General features: G+C 55.5%; 1 protein-coding gene across 1 annotated transcript in view; it reads right to left on the reverse strand.

Moving 5' to 3' along the window:
- Nucleotides 1-19,431, reverse strand: part of WT1 (WT1 transcription factor) — a 57,034-nt gene extending 37,603 nt beyond the window's left edge. Inside the window, exons 1-4 of the mRNA XM_038765209.1 lie at nucleotides 19,228-19,431; nucleotides 17,130-17,967; nucleotides 9,079-9,201; nucleotides 8,053-8,155 (exon numbers count right to left, since the gene is read on the reverse strand). Of these exons, the coding sequence (XP_038621137.1) occupies nucleotides 8,053-8,155; nucleotides 9,079-9,201; nucleotides 17,130-17,967; nucleotides 19,228-19,431 (1,268 nt within the window). The remainder of the gene's footprint in view (nucleotides 1-8,052; nucleotides 8,156-9,078; nucleotides 9,202-17,129; nucleotides 17,968-19,227) is intronic.
- Nucleotides 19,432-20,076: the final 645 nt, after the last annotated feature.

Genomic DNA, 20,076 nt, shown 5'->3' on the forward strand with positions numbered 1-20,076 from the left:
GAGTCTTCCTACTCACTGCCTTCCTCTTTTCCTCCCCCTCTCCCTCCTTCCCAACAGCTGAAATTCATAGGGCCTCCAAAGTCAAATAAGAGCCAGATCTGGTAGAATAAGCACAGGTTCAGGAGGGAAGAGGACTGTGCTTTAATCCTAGCTCTGCCACTATCCTGCTTTGTGACTTTAGGGAAGTCACATTTTGGTTCCTTGGGCCTGCAAAATGGGAATAATAATCTCACAGGAAATGTGTGAGGGTGAAACTGGATCGCTGATCTAAAGGCACTGTGGAAAAATAGAAGCATTTGATACATTCACAGCTTTATTAAAGAAGACTCAGTGCAGGTATGAGCTAAACCCACCTTCAAGATCCAAAACTTTTTCCTGACATCTACTGAGATTGAATTCCTGGAGCCTAAATCCACAAATAAATATATATATATATATATATATATATTGCTGGATTGGAACTCTGCTGACCTGAAAAGGAGGGATTCTAGGAAATATGTGCAGAGTCAGAATGTTACCTGGAAGAGATAAGGACAACAATTGTGCTTACTTACTCTATTGTATTCTCCCAAGTACTTAATACGGTGTTCTGCACACGGTAAGCACTCAATAAATACCACTGATTGATGTATTACAATTACAGTCCTGCCCCTGTTCTTGTTTCCCAGACAACTATTTTATTCGGTCATTGCGCTGGAATAGTAAAGGTTAAATTTATTTCAACCTTCAGAGCAGAGTCTATGGGGCAGACGTGGGGAAGAGGAAAGGAGGAAGAGGATTGGAAGAGCTGGGTGGGTACAGAGGTTCAAATGCAGCATGCAGGCAATACCTGAGACAAGGACCTTCTCAAATGGTTTTCAAAACCCTTTTTCCCTGTTTTAGACAGAAGAGAAGGGAGGAGGGTCAAGGATCTCATGGAGGAAAAAAATAGATGATTAAACAACTAAAACAAACAATTATTAATGAATTAAAGTCCCTGGGATTATCAGCCTTTGTTCTTTGCAGCTACTAATAAGCCTACCACCTTCCAATTTCTCAGGTAAGTAAGGTGCTAGCAGGAGCCTTAGAGGGAGAAGAATATCGAAAGCAAGGTGAAGTCAGTGAATGTGACAATCTCTCTACCGGAGACCAAGAAGCTAGACCAAAAAATCATCCGCCCACCTCCTCCAAAGTGTTCCCAGGAAAGAGCTTGGTCAGTGCCAAGAGGAACTAGAGAGTGAGACTCACATAAGTTGCATTAATTTGGACCAGGGCAGGTACAGAAAAGGTAACATTCTCCAGACTCTTAGAGGGATCACATTAGCCTCTGTCCCCATTTTTGGATGAACGTACTGAGAGGACTAGAGAGCCACCTTCTCTATTTCAGCCCCACTAGCTAAATGAGACAGCCCAAGGCCCTTGAAACTGGAGAGCATTCCTAAAGGCAGTGGGTTACAATACAGCCCCATACAAAAGGGCTTATCACTATGTCAAGTAATCAGGATCCCAGGGATGAATTCTCAGAGTGAATGCCTGGTTCATCCAGAATAAACGGGTATCTATTCTTCCTTTTAAAACCTGACATCTAGAATGCACATCGTAGTTAAGGGCTATCAAGGCCACACTAGGGAAATAATTTTTTGTTGTTGATTTTTTTTTGGCCTCATTTTTTGCTTCAACCTCGGAGAAGGATGGAGCTTCACAGAAAGTCGACACGAAGACCGAATCAGGCTTCAAACGCATCTCCTGCGGGATTGCAGATGGGAGCACGAGCATGGAAGAGGAAAAGAATGACTTTAATGGTGAGACAGAAATGAATCTGAGCAAGGCGGGGCGAAAGGTCGGGGTTCTGGGTGACCGAGAGTTACGGGGAAAAGGGGTGAAAGGCGATTCCCGGCGAGGGAGGTGAGGAGGTGGGTTGCAGGGGGCTGGACCTAGGGCCCAGCCGCTCCGGGAAACTAAGACCTAAGGCAGAGAGGGATGCTGGCTGTCAGGACTCCAGCCGAGGAAAACGCGGATCGCTCTGCGCCCCGGAGACTCCCGAGGTCCCTGCAGGCGGATAGAGATCGGGGGCTGGATAAGGGGTGGGAATGGCCTTGGGGGAGTTGCAGAGGGGCGGGGAGAGGGGTAAGGAATTCCCCACACCTCGGTTCGGGCAACGGTTTTTTTTTTTTAATGGTATTTATTAAGCGCTTACTATGTGCAAAGCACTGTTCTAAGCGCTGGGGGGATACAAGGTCATCAGATTGTGCCACGTGGGGCTCACAGTCTTAATTCCCATTTTACAGATGAGGGAACTGAGGCACAGAGAAGTTAAGTGACTTGCCCAAAGTCACACAGCTGACAATTGGTAGAGTCGGGATTTGAACCCATGACCTCTGACTCCAAAGCCCGTGCTCTTTCCGCTGAGCCACGCTGCTTCTCGGTTCCGTCCTAACTTCTTGTGCCTTTCTCTCCGGGGCTCTGAGCCTCAATTTCCAGCAGTCTCCCCTTCCCTGATAGTCCTTCCCGCCTTCCCGGGCAAAAACATACATGCATACGCATACATATACGCACAAAAACACACGTCCATAAGCACACAGACCCAACCCACCCATGCATTTAGGCAAATACACACAAATACACATGCATACGCCCGCACGAGTATACAAACATCCAAACACACAAAACCACCCGCCACATGTTGCGGGTCTTTGTGGAAAATGGTCCTGATCCTCCACCCGGAGACCCCGTACCTCCCCCACAGTCCCACCCACGACACGTACGCACACACATACACACACACTCACACGTATTCACACATGCACACAACGCGCGCCGAGCTCCGGGCGGAAGGATGAACAGCTGCGGAAGAAGAACCGGACCATTCATTCAATCGTATTTATTGAGCGCTTACTATGTGCAGAGCACTGAACTAAGCGCTTGGGAAGTACAAATCGGCAACATAAGGACCAGGCCCCTAAGGATGGCGGCAGGGGTTGCGGTTCTTGCGGGGAGGGGGAGGCGAGAAGAGGTGTGGCCTAGCGGATAACGCACGGGCCTGGGACTCAGAGGACGTATCCTTTATGACCCCTTGCCTGCTGTGTGACCTTGGGCAAGTCACTTGACTTCTCTGTTCCTCGGTTCTAACTATAAAATGGGGGTTCCTTGTCTATTCTCCCTCCTACTTAGGCTCCAAGCCCCGGTGGAACAGGGACTGAGTTCGCCCTGATTATTTTTTATCTACCCCAACGCTTAGAACAGCGCTCGACATAGAGTAACTCGTAGTGGGCAGGGAACTTGTTTGCCAACTATGTTACACTGTACTCTCCCAAGCGCTTCGTCCAGTGCTCTGCACACAGTAAGCGCTCAATAAATACGATTGGTTGAGGGTCACCGCTTAACAAATGCCATCCAAAAAACAAAGTTATCTTCCCGGAGAGTGAGACTGCCGAGGCGGAATGACTCCACTGTGCAACTCGGTGGCCCCGGACCCGGAGGAGGGGAAGGCTGTGGGGGGACTGGCCGGGGCCGGTGGGGACACTGAGGCAGAAGGAAGAGCTTCTGCCTCCTTGTCAGATGCCTCGAGGAGTGTGGCAGGACGAGCCGTCCCCCAACACACACACACACACACACACACACACACACACGCACACACACACACACAAACACACTTGCTCCATAGGAGGGAACAGGGAGAGAGGTCAAAGGCCCCGTTCCCGTTGACTCCGTCCTACGCAGTCCCCACTCTCTCCCCGCCTCCCCCCGGTATAAACTGGATCTCCGCACGGTGCAGGTGTCCGGGGCTGAGAGACACAGTTTACCTCCTCCCCACCGCACTCCCAAAATCCAGGACCGGCACAGAGGGAGCGGGACCCCCAGCCCCAAGGACGGCCAGACGCCCGGATTCAAGGCCCAAGGAGTAGTCGCATAACAATAATAGTAATTATGGTATTTGTAATAATAATGGTATTTGTTAAGCGCTTACTATGTGCAAAGCACTGTTCTAAGCGCTGGGGAGGTCACAAGATGATCAGGTTGTACCACAGGGGGCTCACAGTTTAAATCCCCATTTTACAGATGAGGGAACTGAGGCCCAGAGAAGTTAAGTGACTTACCCAAAGTCACACAGCTGACAAGTGGTGGAGCCAGGATTTGAACCCATGACCTCTGACTCCAAAGCCCGGGCTCTTTCCACTGAGCCACGCTGCTTCTCATAGAGCGGTTACTACGCGCCCAGCACGGTTCTAAGAGCAGGGGTAGATAGAAGGTAATCAGGGTTGTCCCACGTGGGACTCACAGCCTTAATCCCCGTTTTCCAGATGAGGTCACTTAGGCAGAGGGAAGTGGAACGGCTTGCCCAAGGTCACACAGCAGACAAGTGGCAGAGTCAGGATTAGAACCCACGCCCCCTGACTGCCAAGCCCGCGCTCTTGCCACTAAGCCACGCTGTTTCCTTTGCACGGACTGAGAGGATGGGACGCCCGGGCTGACAGTGCTCTGCACACAGTAAGCGCTCAATAAATACGATTGATTGATTGATTGATTGATTGAGAGCTGGAGCCCCCCCGGGGCAGTTCGCCTGGCGGAGCCCGACTCCAGCAGGCCCCCGAGGGCGCGGGTGCCGGATGGAGGAACCCCAGCTTTCCGCGCCCCCCGCCTCTGGCTCCCACCTGAGGGTCTCAGCCCACCCCGCCCTGGCCGGCGGCTTTCCTTCCGTCATGACCTCACCGCCTCCTTCCCTTGACGTCATCCGGGGGAGGGAGAGGGGAAGGGCGAGGGGAGGCAGGGAGGGACGGGAGGGTCGGGCCCGGGGGCGAGGGGAGGTCAGTGCCGGTTCCTAAGCAGCCCTATCCGGGAGGGCCGGGGCGGCGCCGGCCAACAGCTCCAGAAACTGCACAATCAATAGAGGGAGGAGGAGGAGGAAGAAGAAGAGGAGGAGGAGGAGGAGGAGGAGGAGGAGGAGGAGGAGAAAGAGGAAGAGGAGGAGAAGGAGGAAGAGGAGGAGGAGGAGAAGGAGGAAGAGGAGGAGGAGAAGGAGGAGAAGAAGGAGGAGGAGGAAGAGGAGGAGGAGGAGAAGGAGGAAGAGGAGGAGGAGGAGAAGGAGAAAGAGGAAGAGGAGGAGGAGGAGGAGGAGGAGGAGAAGGAGGAGGAGGAGGAGGAGAAGGAGGAAGAGAAGGAGAAGGAGGAGAAGAAGGAGGAGGAGGAAGAGGAGGAGAAGGAGGAAGAAGAGGAGGAGGAGAAGGAGGAGGAGGAGGAGGAAGAGGAGGAGAAGGAGGAAGAGGAGGAGGAGGAGAAGGAGGAAGAGGAGGAGAAGGAGAAGGAGGAGGAGGAGGAGGAAGAGGAGGAGGAGGAGGAGAAGGAGGAAGAGGAGGAGGAGGAGAAGGAGGAAGAGGAAGAGAAGGAGAAGGAGGAGAAGAAGGAGGAGGAGGAAGAGGAGAAGGAGGAGAAGAAGGAGGAGGAGGAGGAGAAGGAGGAAGAGGAGAAGAAGGAAGAGGAGGAAGAGGAGAAGGAGGAAGAGGAGAAGGACGAGGAGGAAGAGGAGGAGGAGGAAGAAGAGAAGGAGGAGGAGAAGGAGGAAGAGGAGGAGGAAAAGGGGAGGAGGAGGAGGAAGAGAAGAAGGAGGAGGAGAAGGAGGGAGAAGGAAGAAGAGAAGGGGGAAGGGGAGGAGGAGAAAGAGGAGGAGGAGGAGGAAAAGGAGGAGGAGGAGGAAGGTGCGGGCGGGGGGACCCGCTGTCCCGGATCCCAAGGGGAAAGGGAAAGAGCCCGGGTGGACCCAGGCCTTCCCGGTGTCGGCCGCCCCAACGGTCCGGGCTGACCAGGCCGGGACGGGCTGGCTGTCCGATCTGCAGGAGACTCCGGGAAGGGGCTCCTTCGAGGGGGGACCCCAAGAAAGTGGCGAGCAGTGGTCCTCCGAAGGTGGTCCACAGATGGCGGAGGGTATGGCCCGCGGCGGGGTGGCGGGGGGGGGGGGGGGGGAGGCCGGAGTAAAGGGATGTGAAATCCTCAATCCTATCATCATCAACAACATCATCATCATCAATCGTATTTATTGAGCGCTTACTATGTGCAGAGCACTGTACTAAGCGCTTGGGAAGTACAAATTGGCAACATATAGAGACAGTCCCTACCCAACAGTGGGCTCACCATCATAGTGGTATTTGTTAAGCGCCTATTATGTGTCAGGCACTGTTCTAAGCGCTGGGGTTGATACAAGATAATTGGGTTGGACACGATCCCCGTCCGACATAGGGATCCCAGTCTTAATCCCCATTTTACAGATGAGGGAACTGAGGCCCAGAGAAGTGAAGTGAGTCACCCGAGGTCACACAGCAGACAAGTGGCGGAGCCGGGACTAGAACCCATGACCTTATGACCGGCAGGCTCGTGCTCTCTATAATAAAATAACAATAATGATGATGATGATGATGATGATGATGGTATTTGTTAGGCGCTCACTATGTGCGAAGCATATCTATTAGGCCATACTGCTCCTCCTCGAGCCCCTCTGGCTTGTGCCTTCGTGCAAGTCGAAATACACTCGAGAGGGCCCACTCCCAAAGACACACGGGTTGGCACCCCTACCTAACCACGCGCAACATTTCGTATTCAACCACAGGCATGTACGGCGGCCCGGTAACACAACAATATCATAAAAACATGAACATTGCCTGGCCTGGATCAACGGCAGAGTTCACCCCGCGGCCCAGAGCCGTGTGATGGTTGCTCGCGGTGAGAAAATTGACCATCTAACTCCGCTAACTTTCTGATTTGCCCTCTAATATTGTAGTGGGCGGTCTAATGGTAATAATATTATTGACCTTCTAGACTGTGAGCCCACTGTTGGGTAGGGACTGTCTCTGTATGTTGCCAACTTGTACTTCCCAAGCGTTTAGTACAGTGCTCTGCACACAGTAAGCGCTCAATAAATACGATTGATTGATTGATTGACCTTGAATGGCGGTCTAATGGTAGTACTATTACTGACCTTGAATCTATACCTCTCTTTGAATCTGTCGTCGCAGCTTCTAGGGACTGTCTCTATCTGTTGCCGAATTGTACTTTAATAACAGTAATAATAATGGCATTTATTAAGCGCTTACTATGTGCAAAGCACTGTTCTAAGCGCTGGGGAGGTTACAAGATGATCAGGTTGTCCCACGGGGGCTCAGTCTTAATCCCCATTTTACTGATGAGATAACTGAGGCCCAGAGAAGTGAAGTGACTTGCCCAAAGTCACACGGCTGGCAACTTTCCAAGCGCTTAGTACAGCACTCTGCACACAATCAATCAATCAATCAATTGTATTATTGAGCGCTTACTGTGTGCAGAGCACTGTACTAAGCGCTTGGGAAGTACAAGTTGGCAACATATAGCGACAAAGCTTACTGAGCCACACAGTAAATACGACTAAATTTAGACTGCGAGCCCACTGTTGGGTAGGGACTGTCTCCATATGTTGCCAATTGGTACTTCCCAAGCGCTTAGTACAGTGCTCTGCACACAGTAAGCGCTCAATAAATACGATTGATGATGATGACTAAATGAATATATGAACAACCGTCGGCACACAGTTGCGCACACTCGCATCACCCTTGGAATTCACTGAGGCAGGCCCGTTCCTCCTCCCCGCAAACCGCAGCCCCCACCCACTTTGGCGACCTTGGAGGTGGCCAGTCCTTGCCCTAGACGGCGAGGGCAACCCGGTGGAGCGGGGAGGGGGGCATCAGGCAGCCTGGACCCATTGGCCGTCCTCTTTTCCGGACTGAATGAGCCGCCCCGTCTTCCCAGGCAAGCTGCCTCTGCCCCCGCCCCCCTGCTTTAGGGCAGACGAGGACCCAGGACCCCGGACAGCGGGCAAGGCCGGAGCGCTTCAGCGGAGGAGGGAAATCATCATCAGTCGTATTTATTGAGCGCTTACTGTGTGCAGAGCACTGTACTAAGCGCTTGGGAAGTACAAATTGGCAACATATAGAGACAGTCCCTACCCAACAGTGGGCTCACAGTCTGAAAGGGGGAGACAGAGAACAAAACCAAACATACTAACAAAATAAAATAGAATAGAATAGAAATGGGGAGGGGGCGTCTACCAACCTGTTGTAAGGAGTCCTGAGCAGCAGAGCCTGGCTACCTGTGCAACTGTCCGTGGGCGTGTGGCAGCCGTAGACCGGGGGAGGCACCGAGTACTGCTGCTCGCCTGTGGAGACAGGGGTCCGCATCAATCAATCAATCAATCAATCAATCGTATTTATTGAGCGCTTACTGTGTGCAGAGCACTGTACTAAGCGCTTGGGAAGTACAAGTTGGCAACATATAGTACATATAGTACAAGTTGGCATCAGTGGAGGGGTCAGACACAGGGAACGGGGGAGGAGGTCAGAGCAACGGAATTGGGGGAGGGGGCACCCTTCAGGAGCTCTAGATCAGGGGCAGAGGGGCCGGGGGCGGGGCAGGAGTCGGCTCGCTTTTCGCTCTGAGTGGGATTTTGGCTAAGGGGCCCCGCTGGTAGCGATAATAATTAATAATAATAACAGTATTTGTTTAGCGTTTACTTAGAGAAGCAGCGTGGCTTAGTGAAAAAAGCGCGGGCTTGGGAGTCAGAGGTCTATGGGTTCTAATCCCGGCTCCGCCACTTGTCGGCTGCGTGACTTTGGGCAAGTCACCTCACTTCCCTGGGCCTCAGTTACCTCATCTGTAAAATAGGGATTAAGACTGCGAGCCCTCCCTGTGGGACAAGCTGACCACCTTGTAACCTCCCCAGCGTTAAGAGTAGTGCTTTGCACATAGGAAGCGCTCAATAAATGCCATTATTATTATTATTATTTTGTGTCAAGTACTATTCTAAGCGCTGGGATAGATACGAGGTCATCAGGTGGCCCCACGTGGGATTCACAGTCTTAATCCCCATTTTCCAGATGAGGTCACTCAGAGAAATTCAGTGAGTTGCCCAAGGTCACACAGCGGACAGGTGGCGGCGCCGGGATAAGAACCCCCGTCCTCTGGCTCCCAAACCCGGGCTCTTTCCACTAAACCACGCTGCTTCTCCATCCTCCTGCTGCTCCCCTTCCCCTCTCCTCCCTCCCGGGGCGGGGAGGGGGCCGGGGTGTCCCTCGCCCTTACCTAGCGATCCCTGCTGCCCCATGGGGTCCTCGTGTTTGAAGGAGTGGTTGGGAAACTGCGCGGCGTGGTGCGAGGGAGTGTGTCCGTAGCTGGGCGTCCCGTCAAAGGTGACCGTGCTGTAGCCTGCAGTGGGCCGGGGGGGGTGGGATGGGGTGATGGATGGGGAGAGAGAGGTTCTTGTTAAAAGGGGGGGTGGTCCCCAGCCCCCCACCCTACCCCGGCCAAACTTATTCCCACGCACGCATCCTCTCCCTGCCCCGCGCCCCGAGGCCTCGCACCTGTCCTGGACCCCCTTGGCTCGGCCGAGACTGTGAGCCCGTTGTTGGGTAGGGATTGTCTCTATCTGTGGCCGATTTGTACTTCCCAAGCGCTTAGTACAGTGCTCCGCACACAGTAAGCGCTCAATAAATACGATTGAATGAATGACTAAATGAGAGGGCCGAGGGCACCGGCTTGCGGCGGGTGCGGGAGAAAAGGCCCGATTTCCCAGCTTTCCCAGTAGAAGTACGAGCCATGCCCGGTTCCGCGGGTTTCCTGATGGCTTCACCACGCACCGGGCGAACCCTAAGGCGAGGGCGACCAAAAAACCAGAGTTTTTTCTACCTTCCATCACCTCCTCCTCCTCTCCCCCCGACCCCGTCACCCCTTGTCCTCCTCCTTTTCTTCTTCCCTCCCCCTCCTCTTCTGAGCATCAGGAAAGATTTCTCCTTTTTCCCGGAATAAATGGACTGCGGATTCATTCATTCATTCAGTCGTATTTATTGAGCGCTTAACTGTGTGCAGAGCACTGGACTAAGCGCTTGGGAGGTACAAGTCGGCAACATATAGAGGCGGTCCCTACCCAACAACGGGCTGCGTCGGGAGAGCCCGGAGAGTCAAACGGGAGTCAAGCACCCATCCCCAGCCCCCGTGGGTCCCATGCCAGTTTTCCTGAAAGGGGTTGGTGGGATGACGGGGAAATAAATCGTCTGGGCTCATTCAGCCTCTCCCTCCTCTCCTTCCTCCCAGAAACTAGCCCCTGCGCCCAGCCACTCTCTTCCAGTCGAGCTCCCACCCTCTGGTCATTCATTCATTCAGTCGTATTTATTGAGCGCTTTACTGTGTGTAGAGCACTATACTAAGCGCTTGGAAAGTAGAATTCGGCAACAGAGACAGTCGACACTGGGCCAAGCACTGCCCCGATCTGTTTCTCTGGACCTTCGAGCAAAGCTAAGACTGAGCTGGTTGTGGGCAGGGAATGTATTTGATGTTATATTGTACTCTCCCAGGCGCTTAGTGCAGCGCTTTGAACATAGTAAGCGCTCAATAAATACGATAATTAATAATAATGATAATAATGCGGGGACCGACGAGGAGGTTTCGGCAACTAAATCTTTGTGGACACAGTGTTCTGCCCCCAGTAAGCGCTCAGTAAATACCGTTGATTGATTAAGTGGCTAAAGAATGGGAGGTACGGGCTCAGAAGAGAACCTTTCCTGGGTTCCTCCCAACTGTGTCCCGACAGAGATTCCTAGAGGCTTCTCCTCGCCATCACCCGTCAATCTCTTGCCCCTTCTCCCGTGCTCTCAGATTCATTCTCGGCGGTAAATGCAGAGAAACACAAGGATGAAGGCTCTCTGCTGCTTACCTCCTCACTGGGCCTCGGTCTCGCCTGTCCCGCCATCGACTCCTGGCCCACGTCCTACCTCTGGCTTGGAATGCCCTCCCTCCTCACATCCTCCAATTTAACACACGTTCCCCCTTCAAAGCCCTACTGAAAGCTCACCTCCTCCAGGAGGCCTTCCCAAACTAAGCCCCCTTTTCCTCTGCTCCTCCTCCCCTCCCCATCGCCCTGACTCCCTCCCTCTAATTTAACCACCTTCCCGCCCCACAGCACTTGTGTATATATGTACATATTAATTATTCTATGTATTTTATTAATGATGTGCATCTACCCATAATTCAATTTATTTATATTGATGCCTGTTTTACTTGTTTTGTTTTGTTGTCTGTCTCCCCCCTCCTTCCAGACTGTGAGCCCGTTGTTGTTTAGGGATTGTCTCTGTTGCCGAATTGTACTTTCCAAGCGCTTAGTAGAGTGCTGTGCACACAGTAAGCGCTCAATAAATTCGATTGAATGAATGATGGATCTGCCCGGGGACGGAGCCGGTGGTTAATTCCCTTGAGCCGCTCCCGCGCCGTCACCTGGATTTGGCGCTCAGGAAAATCCCGACGGAGACCGACCCTGGCTCCGCATTTCGGGGCTGCGGCTGGGTGGGTTGCCCCGTTTCCCTTCTCGGGAATCCCAGGTGCCAGAGCAGACCTCCCCCTGTTCCATGACCCACCATTGAAGGGCGGGGGTCTCCACCGCCCAAGAGGGGCTGAGATAGTTCAGGCAAAACGAAAACTACGCATCTGCCTTTAATCAACCGGATAATTGATGCCAAGCGCGGTGCTTCCCCTGAATTGCACCCACAGTTCATTTCACTTCATTCATGGAGACGCGGGTCTGTCCATTTCCAGTAGAAACTCTATGGGGGAGGGAGAGTCTTCATGGAAAAGGCTGGACTTGGGGGGGTACTGGAAGGGTTGGAATACTATTTGAGTTGGGAGTGGGGTGTTCTGTGCTCTCTACGGGGACCCCACGTACCGTGGGAGGGGAAGGCGAGTCCGGGATTGCTAAAGACTCCTCGTTTCCCTCCCTCTCTTTTCCTTCCTCCAGCTCCCCGCCCGTACCAGGCCCCTCGGCCCTCTCCTACCGACACCCTGCAAGAATCCTCGGGGGCTCATGGCGGGATAGCTTTGTCCGAACCGACCTCTGCTTCTTCCAGATCGTCCTCCAGAACCTTCTCTCCATCCCTTTCGCCATTTCCTCCTGATCCCTTTCAGATAGATTCCCCCTGGGCTCTCTCCCTCCTCCATCTCTTACAGATCCCATTCCCGATCCCTCTCCCTCCCCTTCCTCTCCGACTTTGTTTTGTTGTGTTGCCTGTCTCCCACTTCTAGACTGTGAGCCCGTTGGGGATTGTCTCTATCTGTTACCGAACTGTACCTTCCAAGTGCTTAGTACAGTGCTCTGCACACAGTAAGCGCTCAATAAATACGATTGAATGAATGAATGAATGACCTCAGGACCCCGACGACGGCAGAATCGTCTCCGAGCCCCCGACGTGGGGGGCTTAGCCTTCAGGGAACTTCGGTAGGGAAAAAAGATTAGCCGGGGGATACTGGCCCTGGGAGGGGGTCTCGGGTCGGTGGGGGAGGGAAGAGAAGCCCAGGTTGGTCCCGGTCTGCCGGAAAGACTAAATTCGTTGTGGACAAGGATCCTGTCTACCAATTTGTTGCGTGGTACTCTCCCAAACTCTTAGTACAGTGTTCTGCGCGTAGTAAGCGCTCAATAAATACAATAAAGCGCTCCAGACTGTGAGCCCGTTGTGGGCAGGGATTGTCACTCTTTATTGCCGTATCGTGCTTTCCCAAGCGCTTAGTACAGTGCTCAGCACATTGTAAGCGCTTAATAAATACGACTGAATGAATGAATGAAATATCACTGCTTGATTGATTGATTAATTGATTGATTGGAGCGCTGGCTTTCCCACTGGCCTCTCGGGTTCAGTCCCTAGGCGGAGTCCCGGACGCGAGCCCTGCCTGCGAGGAGAGTTAACGGGGTCAAGGGCTCGGCTCGGACAGGGCAAGAATCCCCCCCGCCCCGCCCAGAAGCTGAGCCTCGTTTAAGTGAAAACAACAAGAAGAAAAACGATTCTCTATGTTCACCCCTAATCGTTTTTGAGTGCCCGCGGGCGGCCGCAGCGGAGGTTTCTGTGTTTCAGCAAAGGAGGAGGCAGAGGGTGGCACCGAGGGTCATCTATTCTATTTATTTTATTTCGTTAGTATGTTTGGTTTTGTTCTCTGTCTCCCCCTTCTAGACTGTGAGCCCACTGTTGGGTAGGGACTGTCTCTATATGTTGCCACCTTGTACTTCCCAAGCGCTTAGTAGAGTGCTCTGCACACAGTAAGCGCTCAATAAATACGATTGATTGATTGATTGATTGATTGACACCCTTCGCCAGCCCCGGGAACGGGGGCTCGAGGTCCCCCATCAGAAAGCCCGCGACCCCCTCAGTTCTGTTTCTCCGACCCGACGCCAAGAGCGCGGGGTCCTTGACCCCTGGGACGTTGGAAGACAGAAACGGTTGAACATCTGAGGGCCAGTTGGTCAGTCGGTCAGTGTCAGACTCGCTTCTTGAGGAAGGTGGGCTCCCCCGGGGGGGTGGGCAGGGGGCACTTCGGGGCCACACTCATACTACACTCCCACACCCACGGGAACTCATAAACGTAAATACGCACCCTTACACAGACAGGCAGACAGGCTCGCACACCAGTTTTAACCCATTTTATCCACTATTTTGTATGGTGGGGGGAGGTGCGGGGGGCACACAAGGGAAAGAGAGTTCCCGGCTTCCCCTCCTCGTGTCAGCTGGAGACTGGATCTCTGCCGGCCGGGGTCCCTCCGTCTGCGGTAACCCCGAGGGGCTCAGGGGTGGGGACAGTGGGCGGAGGGGGAGAGAGTGGGAAGCTCCCCTGGGCTGAAGGCATTCTCAGCTTCCTGCAAAATCTGCTGCCGAGGGAAGTGACTTGATGATCAATGTGGGGGCTGCTCATCATCGCCCCCCCTCCCCGCCTTTCCTCCCACCGCATCCCACTCTTTCCTCCCCCTCGGGAGCTGCCCCATGAGTTTTTGACTGAAGAATCCCCCGAACCCGGGGGATGCAGATTCTTTATAGGGAGGAGGGGGGGAAAGTAAGGGAGGGAGGGGAGACAGGCGTTTTACTCTCCCTGGGGACAAAACCCGCAAGGGCAGAGGATCCCCACGGAGCTGCCCGACCCTTCTCCTCGGGGTGGGAAAGGGGTCAGGGGGAGGGGGCTTGCTGGAGTCTCTCTGTTCCTTCCCCCGTTTCGCTCCTCAGCCCGTCAGGGTAAACGCCTTGAAAGAAAACACACGTCCCTGAAGAAACCCACTCAGCCTGCTTTCGCCCAGTCCATCCCAGTCTCGGCACAGCCTCAGTTTTCCATTCCCCTCTCGGTCGGGAATAAGCAGTCCCAGGTGTCTGGAAAGGCCTCTAGGTGAGGAGAGGAAGGATGGGAAAGGGCCGGGATAGTGTGGGGATTTGATTCCCCAAAGCACTGGGACCCAGGATCATGTCCCTTGGGAAGATAGACTGTTATTTAGATTGTGATCCCCTTGGTGGGATAGGGACTGTGCCCATCTGATGATCTTGTATCTGCCCCAGCGCTCAGTACAGTGCTTGGCACACAGTCAGAGCTTAACGAATACCATTATTATTACTGTTACTATTAGGTGAGCCGGGGTTTCAGAAATGAGCTATTCCACGCACTGAGGTCCGGTCCGTTTCGGTTTACGGTTGAAACTGGCGACCCCCACTATCTGTAGCAAGGTGGGATCCCCTCCCCCGGCCCCCCCAGGCCCAGATGGAGCCCCGCCGGTTTCTCTCTCCTGGATCCAAGCAAAAAGCGAAATTCCAAAAAAGTTTCGCTCACGAAAAACCAGTCCCCGTTTCTTACGCAAATCTTTTCCCGAGAGACTTGTCGGACCAAACGAATTCTCGCTTTTCAGCAACATTGAACCAGAACGAGATTATTCCCCGAGATTTTCCCAAACGTCTTCTCCAGCACCCTACCCCGCCGCTCCCTCGGCCCAGAAATTCGCCTGCGTTCGTATGTGCCCGCCATGGGCGCGCACATTTGGACACGAAGCATGTCGAAACCTAATCGAAACAAGCGGGAATCGGTCAATTCCCCGCAAATAGTGAGACTTTTCCTTACACGAATTTCTAAATAAAACCAAATCCACATTGCCTCTTTCTGTAAATCCCGGCCCTGCCCTAGGAGCTCTGCGGGTCGGGAAGCCCAGTGTTTCCAGTCTCGGAGAGAATGCACCTTTTTCTTCAGGGTCTATAATGGTGCGGGGGGAGGAGGGGGGCGCGGAGGCCCGGCGGGGTAGAAGGGAAGAAGGTTATTCTATTTCGAAGCACAATTTCAAGAACTATTTCCAAGGATAGAAACCAGCCACGGATGGTTCGGCGCAGCCCCGCCGAGCCTGGAGCTTCCGAGCCGAGGGAGAGCATCTCCAACTCTATCCTGGCTCTTGCCCGCTCTGTCCAGACTCTGGCCTGACTTCTGGTTCTGTCCCAGATCTATTTCCACTCTATCCCGGCCGCCAGTTCTGTCCCGATCCCCCCAGAATCGATCTATTCTCTCTCCATTCCAGCCCTCGGTTCTGTCCCGGGTCTATCTTCGCTCTGTCCCGGCCCCCAGTTTTGTCCCGGATCTGTTCTCGCACTGTCCCGGCCCCTAGATCTGTCCCGGTTCTATTCTCGATCAATCCATGATATTTCTTGAGTGCTTACTATGTGCAGAGCGCTGTACTAAGCTCTTAGGAGAGGACGCTAGAGCATCATTTTCTCGCTCTGTTCCGGCCCCCACTTTATGTCCCGGATCTATTTCCATTCTGTCCCAGTCCCTGATTCTGTCCCGGATCTATTTCCATTCTGTCCCAGCCCCCGATTCTGTCCCAGACCTCTTCTCTCTCTGCCCCAGCCCCCAGTTCTGTTCTGGATGTATTCCCTCGCTGTCCCGGCCCCCGATTCTGTCCCAGACCTCTTCTCTCTCTGTCCCAGACTCCAGTTCTGTTCTGGATCTATCCCCTCTCCATCCCGGCCCCCACTTTCTTCCTGGATCAATTTCCTTCTCTGTCCCGGCCCCTAGTTCTGTCCTAGATTTATTTCCTCTCTATCCCGGCCCTCAGTTTTGACATGGATCTCTTCCCTCTCTGTCCCGGCCCCTAGTTCTGTCCTAGATCTATCCCCTCCCCATCCCGGCACCCACTTTCTTCCTGGATCAATTTCCCTCTCTGTCCCGGCCCCTAGTTCTGTCCTAGATTTATTTCCTCTCTATCCCGGCCCCCAGTTTTGCCCTGGATCTCTTCCCTCTCTTTCCCGGCCCCTAGTTCTGTCCTAGATCTATTCCATCCCGGCCCTCAGTTTTGCTCCAGTCCTTCCCGCGCTGTCCAGGCTCTGACTCCGCTCTGTCCCTCTGTTCGGTTCCTTCGCTCATTCATCCCACCGTATTTATTGAGCGCTTACCGTACGGTACTAAGGACTTGGGTGAGCACCAACGAACAGACGCATTCTGTTTGTTGTATTTGCACGGAATCGTGCTTTCCAAGCGCGTGGTCCAGTGCTCCGCACGCGGTAAGCGCTCCATAAATACGATTGGGTGAATGAACGAACGCATCCCCTGCCCGCAGCAAGCTCCCCGGCCTGCCCGGTTCTACTCCCGGCTCTCCCTAGCTGGGCATCGGGGTATCCCCCCCGCCCCGCCTCCCGGTTTAGGAGTTCCCCAATTTCCTCCTAGCGCGCTTCCCGAGAGGCCGGGGAGGAGCGGGATGGGTCCGGGATGGGGACGGCCCCTCTGCCGTCTCGTGGCTCAGTGGGAAGAGCCCGGGCTTTGGAGTCAGTGGTACTGGGTTCAAAACCCGCCTCCACCAATCAATCAATCAATCGTATTTATTGAGCGCTTACTGTGTGCAGAGCACTGTACTACTACTAATAATGATAATGGCATTTGTTAAGCGCTTACTATGTGCAGAGCACTGTTCTAAGCGCTGGGGGGGGGGGATACAAGGTGATCAAGTTGTCCCACGTGGGGCTCGCAATCTTCATCCCCATTTTACAGATGAGGTGACTGAGGCTCCGAGATGTTAAATGACTTGCCCACGGTCACACAGCAGACATGCGGCGGAGTCGGGATCACTGAGCGCTTGGGAAGGCAGCGGTGTGAGTTTGGGCGAGTCACTTGAATTCCCTGGGCCTCAGTGACCTCATCTGTCAAGTGGGGGTTGACTGTGAGCCGTCCTAGGACAACCTGATCGCCCTGGGGCCTCCCCCCAGCTCTCAGAACAGGGCTGGGCACGTAGTAAGCGCCGAATACATGTGGCGACGGTGGTGATTGTTATTCCGCGCGCGGTGGGCCTCCACCTCCCCAGTGGGTACCTTGGTTGCGCAGGGCGGGCGGGCTGTCCAGGCAGCTGGGCAGGTAGGGAGCGCTGGGGAACATCCTGGGCTGGGCGGCGGGCGGCTGGCTGGGCGGGGGCGGCCCGAAGGGGCCGTAGCGGCAGGCCCCGGCCGTGCCGGTGAACTGGCCGGAGAAGTGGACGGTGAAGGCGCTCAGGCACTGCTCCTCGTGCGGCTCGGCGCCGCCCCAGCTCGGCTCCTGCTTGATGAAGGAGTGCGGCGGCGGGGGGGGCGGTGGGGGTGGTGGCGGGGCCGGTGGGGCCGGCGGGGCCGGCGGGGCGGCGGGGATGGGGGCCGGGGTCCCCAGGGGCCCGTAGGCCGGGGCTCCCGGGCCGGAGAAGTCCAGCACCGGGCCCCACTGCGCCGCGCCGCCCATGGCCAGGGCGCAGCCCCCGCCGCCCAGCCCCGGCCCCGCCGCGCCCGCGGCCGGCAGCAGCCCGTTGAGGTCCCGGCCGTCCGAGCCCATGGGCGGAGGGTCCGGGCCGCCGCCGGCCCCCCGGCCCCGCCGGCCCGCCGGCACCTTGCTCCAGGCGGACCCCGGGCCGCAGGCGGGGCCCCCCGGCTCCGGAGGCAGCACGAAGTCCAGGGTGGCGGCGGGACCCGGACCGGGACGGGGACCACGGGGACCCCGACCCCCGGGAGCGGGAGGAGCGGGAGGAAGGAGGGCGTGGAGGAAGGGGGAGGTGGCGGCCCGGCCGGCCCGCCGTCCGTCCCCGCTGCCCCCCCGCCCCCCGGCGGCCCCGGCCTCTAATAAGAGGCCGTTGGGCGGCGGCCTTGGCGGGGGCGGGAGGAGGGGCCGGGAGCCTCCGCCGCTCCGCTCCGTTCACACCTCGGACGGGACCCGGCCCGGCCCGGCCCGGCCCGGCCCGGAGCGGCGGCTGAGACGGGAGGGAGGGGCGGGGACGGGCTGGGGGGGAGGGGGAGGGCGGGGGGAGGAGGGGGAGGAGAGGGAGGAGGGGGAGGAGGGGGAGGACGGGGAGGAGGAGGGGGAGGTGGAACAGAAGGAGGAGAAAAGGAGGAGGAAGAGAAGGAGAAGGAGGAGGTGGAACAGAAGGAGGAGGAAAAGGAGGAGGAAGAGAAGGAGAAGGAGGAGGAAGAGGAGAAGGAGGACAAGGAGGAGGAGCAGGAGAAGGAGGAATAGCAGGAGGAGGAAAAGGAGGAAAAGGAGGAGGGGGAAGAGGAGGAGGAGGAAAAGGAGGAGGAGGAGCAGGAGAAGGAATAAGAGGAGGAGGAGGAAAGGGAGGAAAAGGAGGAGGAGGAAAAAGAGGAGGAGGAGGAGGAGGAAGAGGAAGAGGAGGAAGAGAAGAAGGAGGAGGAGGAGGAAGGGAAGGAGGAGGAGGAAAAGGAGGAGGAGGAAGGGAAGGAGGAGGAGGAAAAGGAGGAGGAGGAAGGGAAGGAGGAGGAGGAAAAGGAGGAGGAGGAAGGGAAGGAGGAGGAGGAAAAGGAGGAGGAGGAAGAGGAGGAGGAGGAGGAAGAAGAGGAGGAGGGGGAAGAGAAGGAGGTGGAGGAGGAGGAAAGGAGGAGGGGGAAGAGAAGGAGGTGGAGGAGGAGGAAAGGAGGAGGAAGAAAGGAGGAGGTGGAGGAAAAGGAGGAGGGAGATGGGGGGAGGAGGAAAGGAGGAGGAGGAAATGAGGAGGAGGAGGAAAAGGAGGAGGAGGAGGAAAGGAGGAGGAGGAGGAGGGAAAGGAGGAGGAGGAAAGGAGGAAGAGGAGGAGGAAAAGGAGGAGGGGGACGGGGAGGAGGAGGAGGAGGAAAGGAGGAGGAGGAGGAGGAAAAGGAGGAGGAAGAAAAGGAGGAGGAGGAGGAAAGGAGGAGGAGGAGGAAAGGAGGAGGAGGAGGAGGAAAAGGAGGAGGAGGAAAAGGAGGAGGAGGAAAAGGAGGAGGAGGAAAGGAGGAGGAGGAGGAAAAGGAGGAGGGGGACGGGGGAGGAGGAGGAAAAGGAGGAGGGGGACGGGGGAGGAGGAGGAGGAGGAGGAAAGGAGGAGGAGGACGAGGAAAAGGAGGAGGAAGGGGAGGGGGAGGGGGACGGGGGGAGGAGGAGGAGGAGGAAGGGGATCCCCCACCGACCCTCACCCACTCCGGGCTGGGGAGCGGCGGGCCAGGCCAGGCGTGAGGGGCCGGGCCCGAGGAGGTCCGCGCCCAACGGGAAACTTTCCCTGGACGGGAGAAAGCCCAGCACCGAAGGGCGGGGAGGGGGCGGTGATCCGCGAACCCCTTCTCCCCGCCGACCCGCCTCCACGCCCCCTTCCCCGGGACGCGGGGGCTCTGCATCCGTCGCCATAGGCGTGGGCAGGGTTTGGGTTGGGCTGGAAGCCCGTTGTTGGGTAGGGACCAATATGTTGCCGATTTGTACTAACCATGCGCTTAGTCCAGTGCTCTGCACACAGTAAGCGCTCCATCAATACGATGGAATGAATGAGGTGGGAAGGGGTGTGGAGGATGGGCAGGGTGCCTCGTACTTTGGCCTCGAAGTCTCCCCTCCCCACTCCCCAACTGGGGCCTTCTCGCGTGGCTCAGTGGCAAGAGAACGGATTTGGGAGTCAGAAGATGTGGGTTTCTAATCCCATCTTCTGCTGTGTGACCTTGGGCAAGTCACTTCACTTCTGAGCGCTTAATAAATGCCATCATCATCATTATTAGTCTCTGGGGCTCAGTGATCTCATCTGGAGAATGGGCATGAAGACTGTGAGCCCCACGTGGGACAACCTGATTACCTTGTATCTACCCCAGCGCTTCGAACAGTGCTCGGCACCTAGAAAGCGCTTTACAAATATTATTATTATTATCACTATTATTATTCTCGCGCCGGAGAGGAATAGAATCGGTTTGAGGAGGGATGCAGACGCCCCGAGAGAGATGTATGGAGACCCTTCTATCCTCTAACTTCCCCCTGCGCTCCACCATCCGTTCCTTCTCTCCCAGCGCT

Source organism: Tachyglossus aculeatus, chromosome 22 (genome assembly GCF_015852505.1).
Source record: "Tachyglossus aculeatus isolate mTacAcu1 chromosome 22, mTacAcu1.pri, whole genome shotgun sequence".
NCBI classification, from domain to species: Eukaryota; Metazoa; Chordata; class Mammalia; order Monotremata; family Tachyglossidae; genus Tachyglossus; species Tachyglossus aculeatus.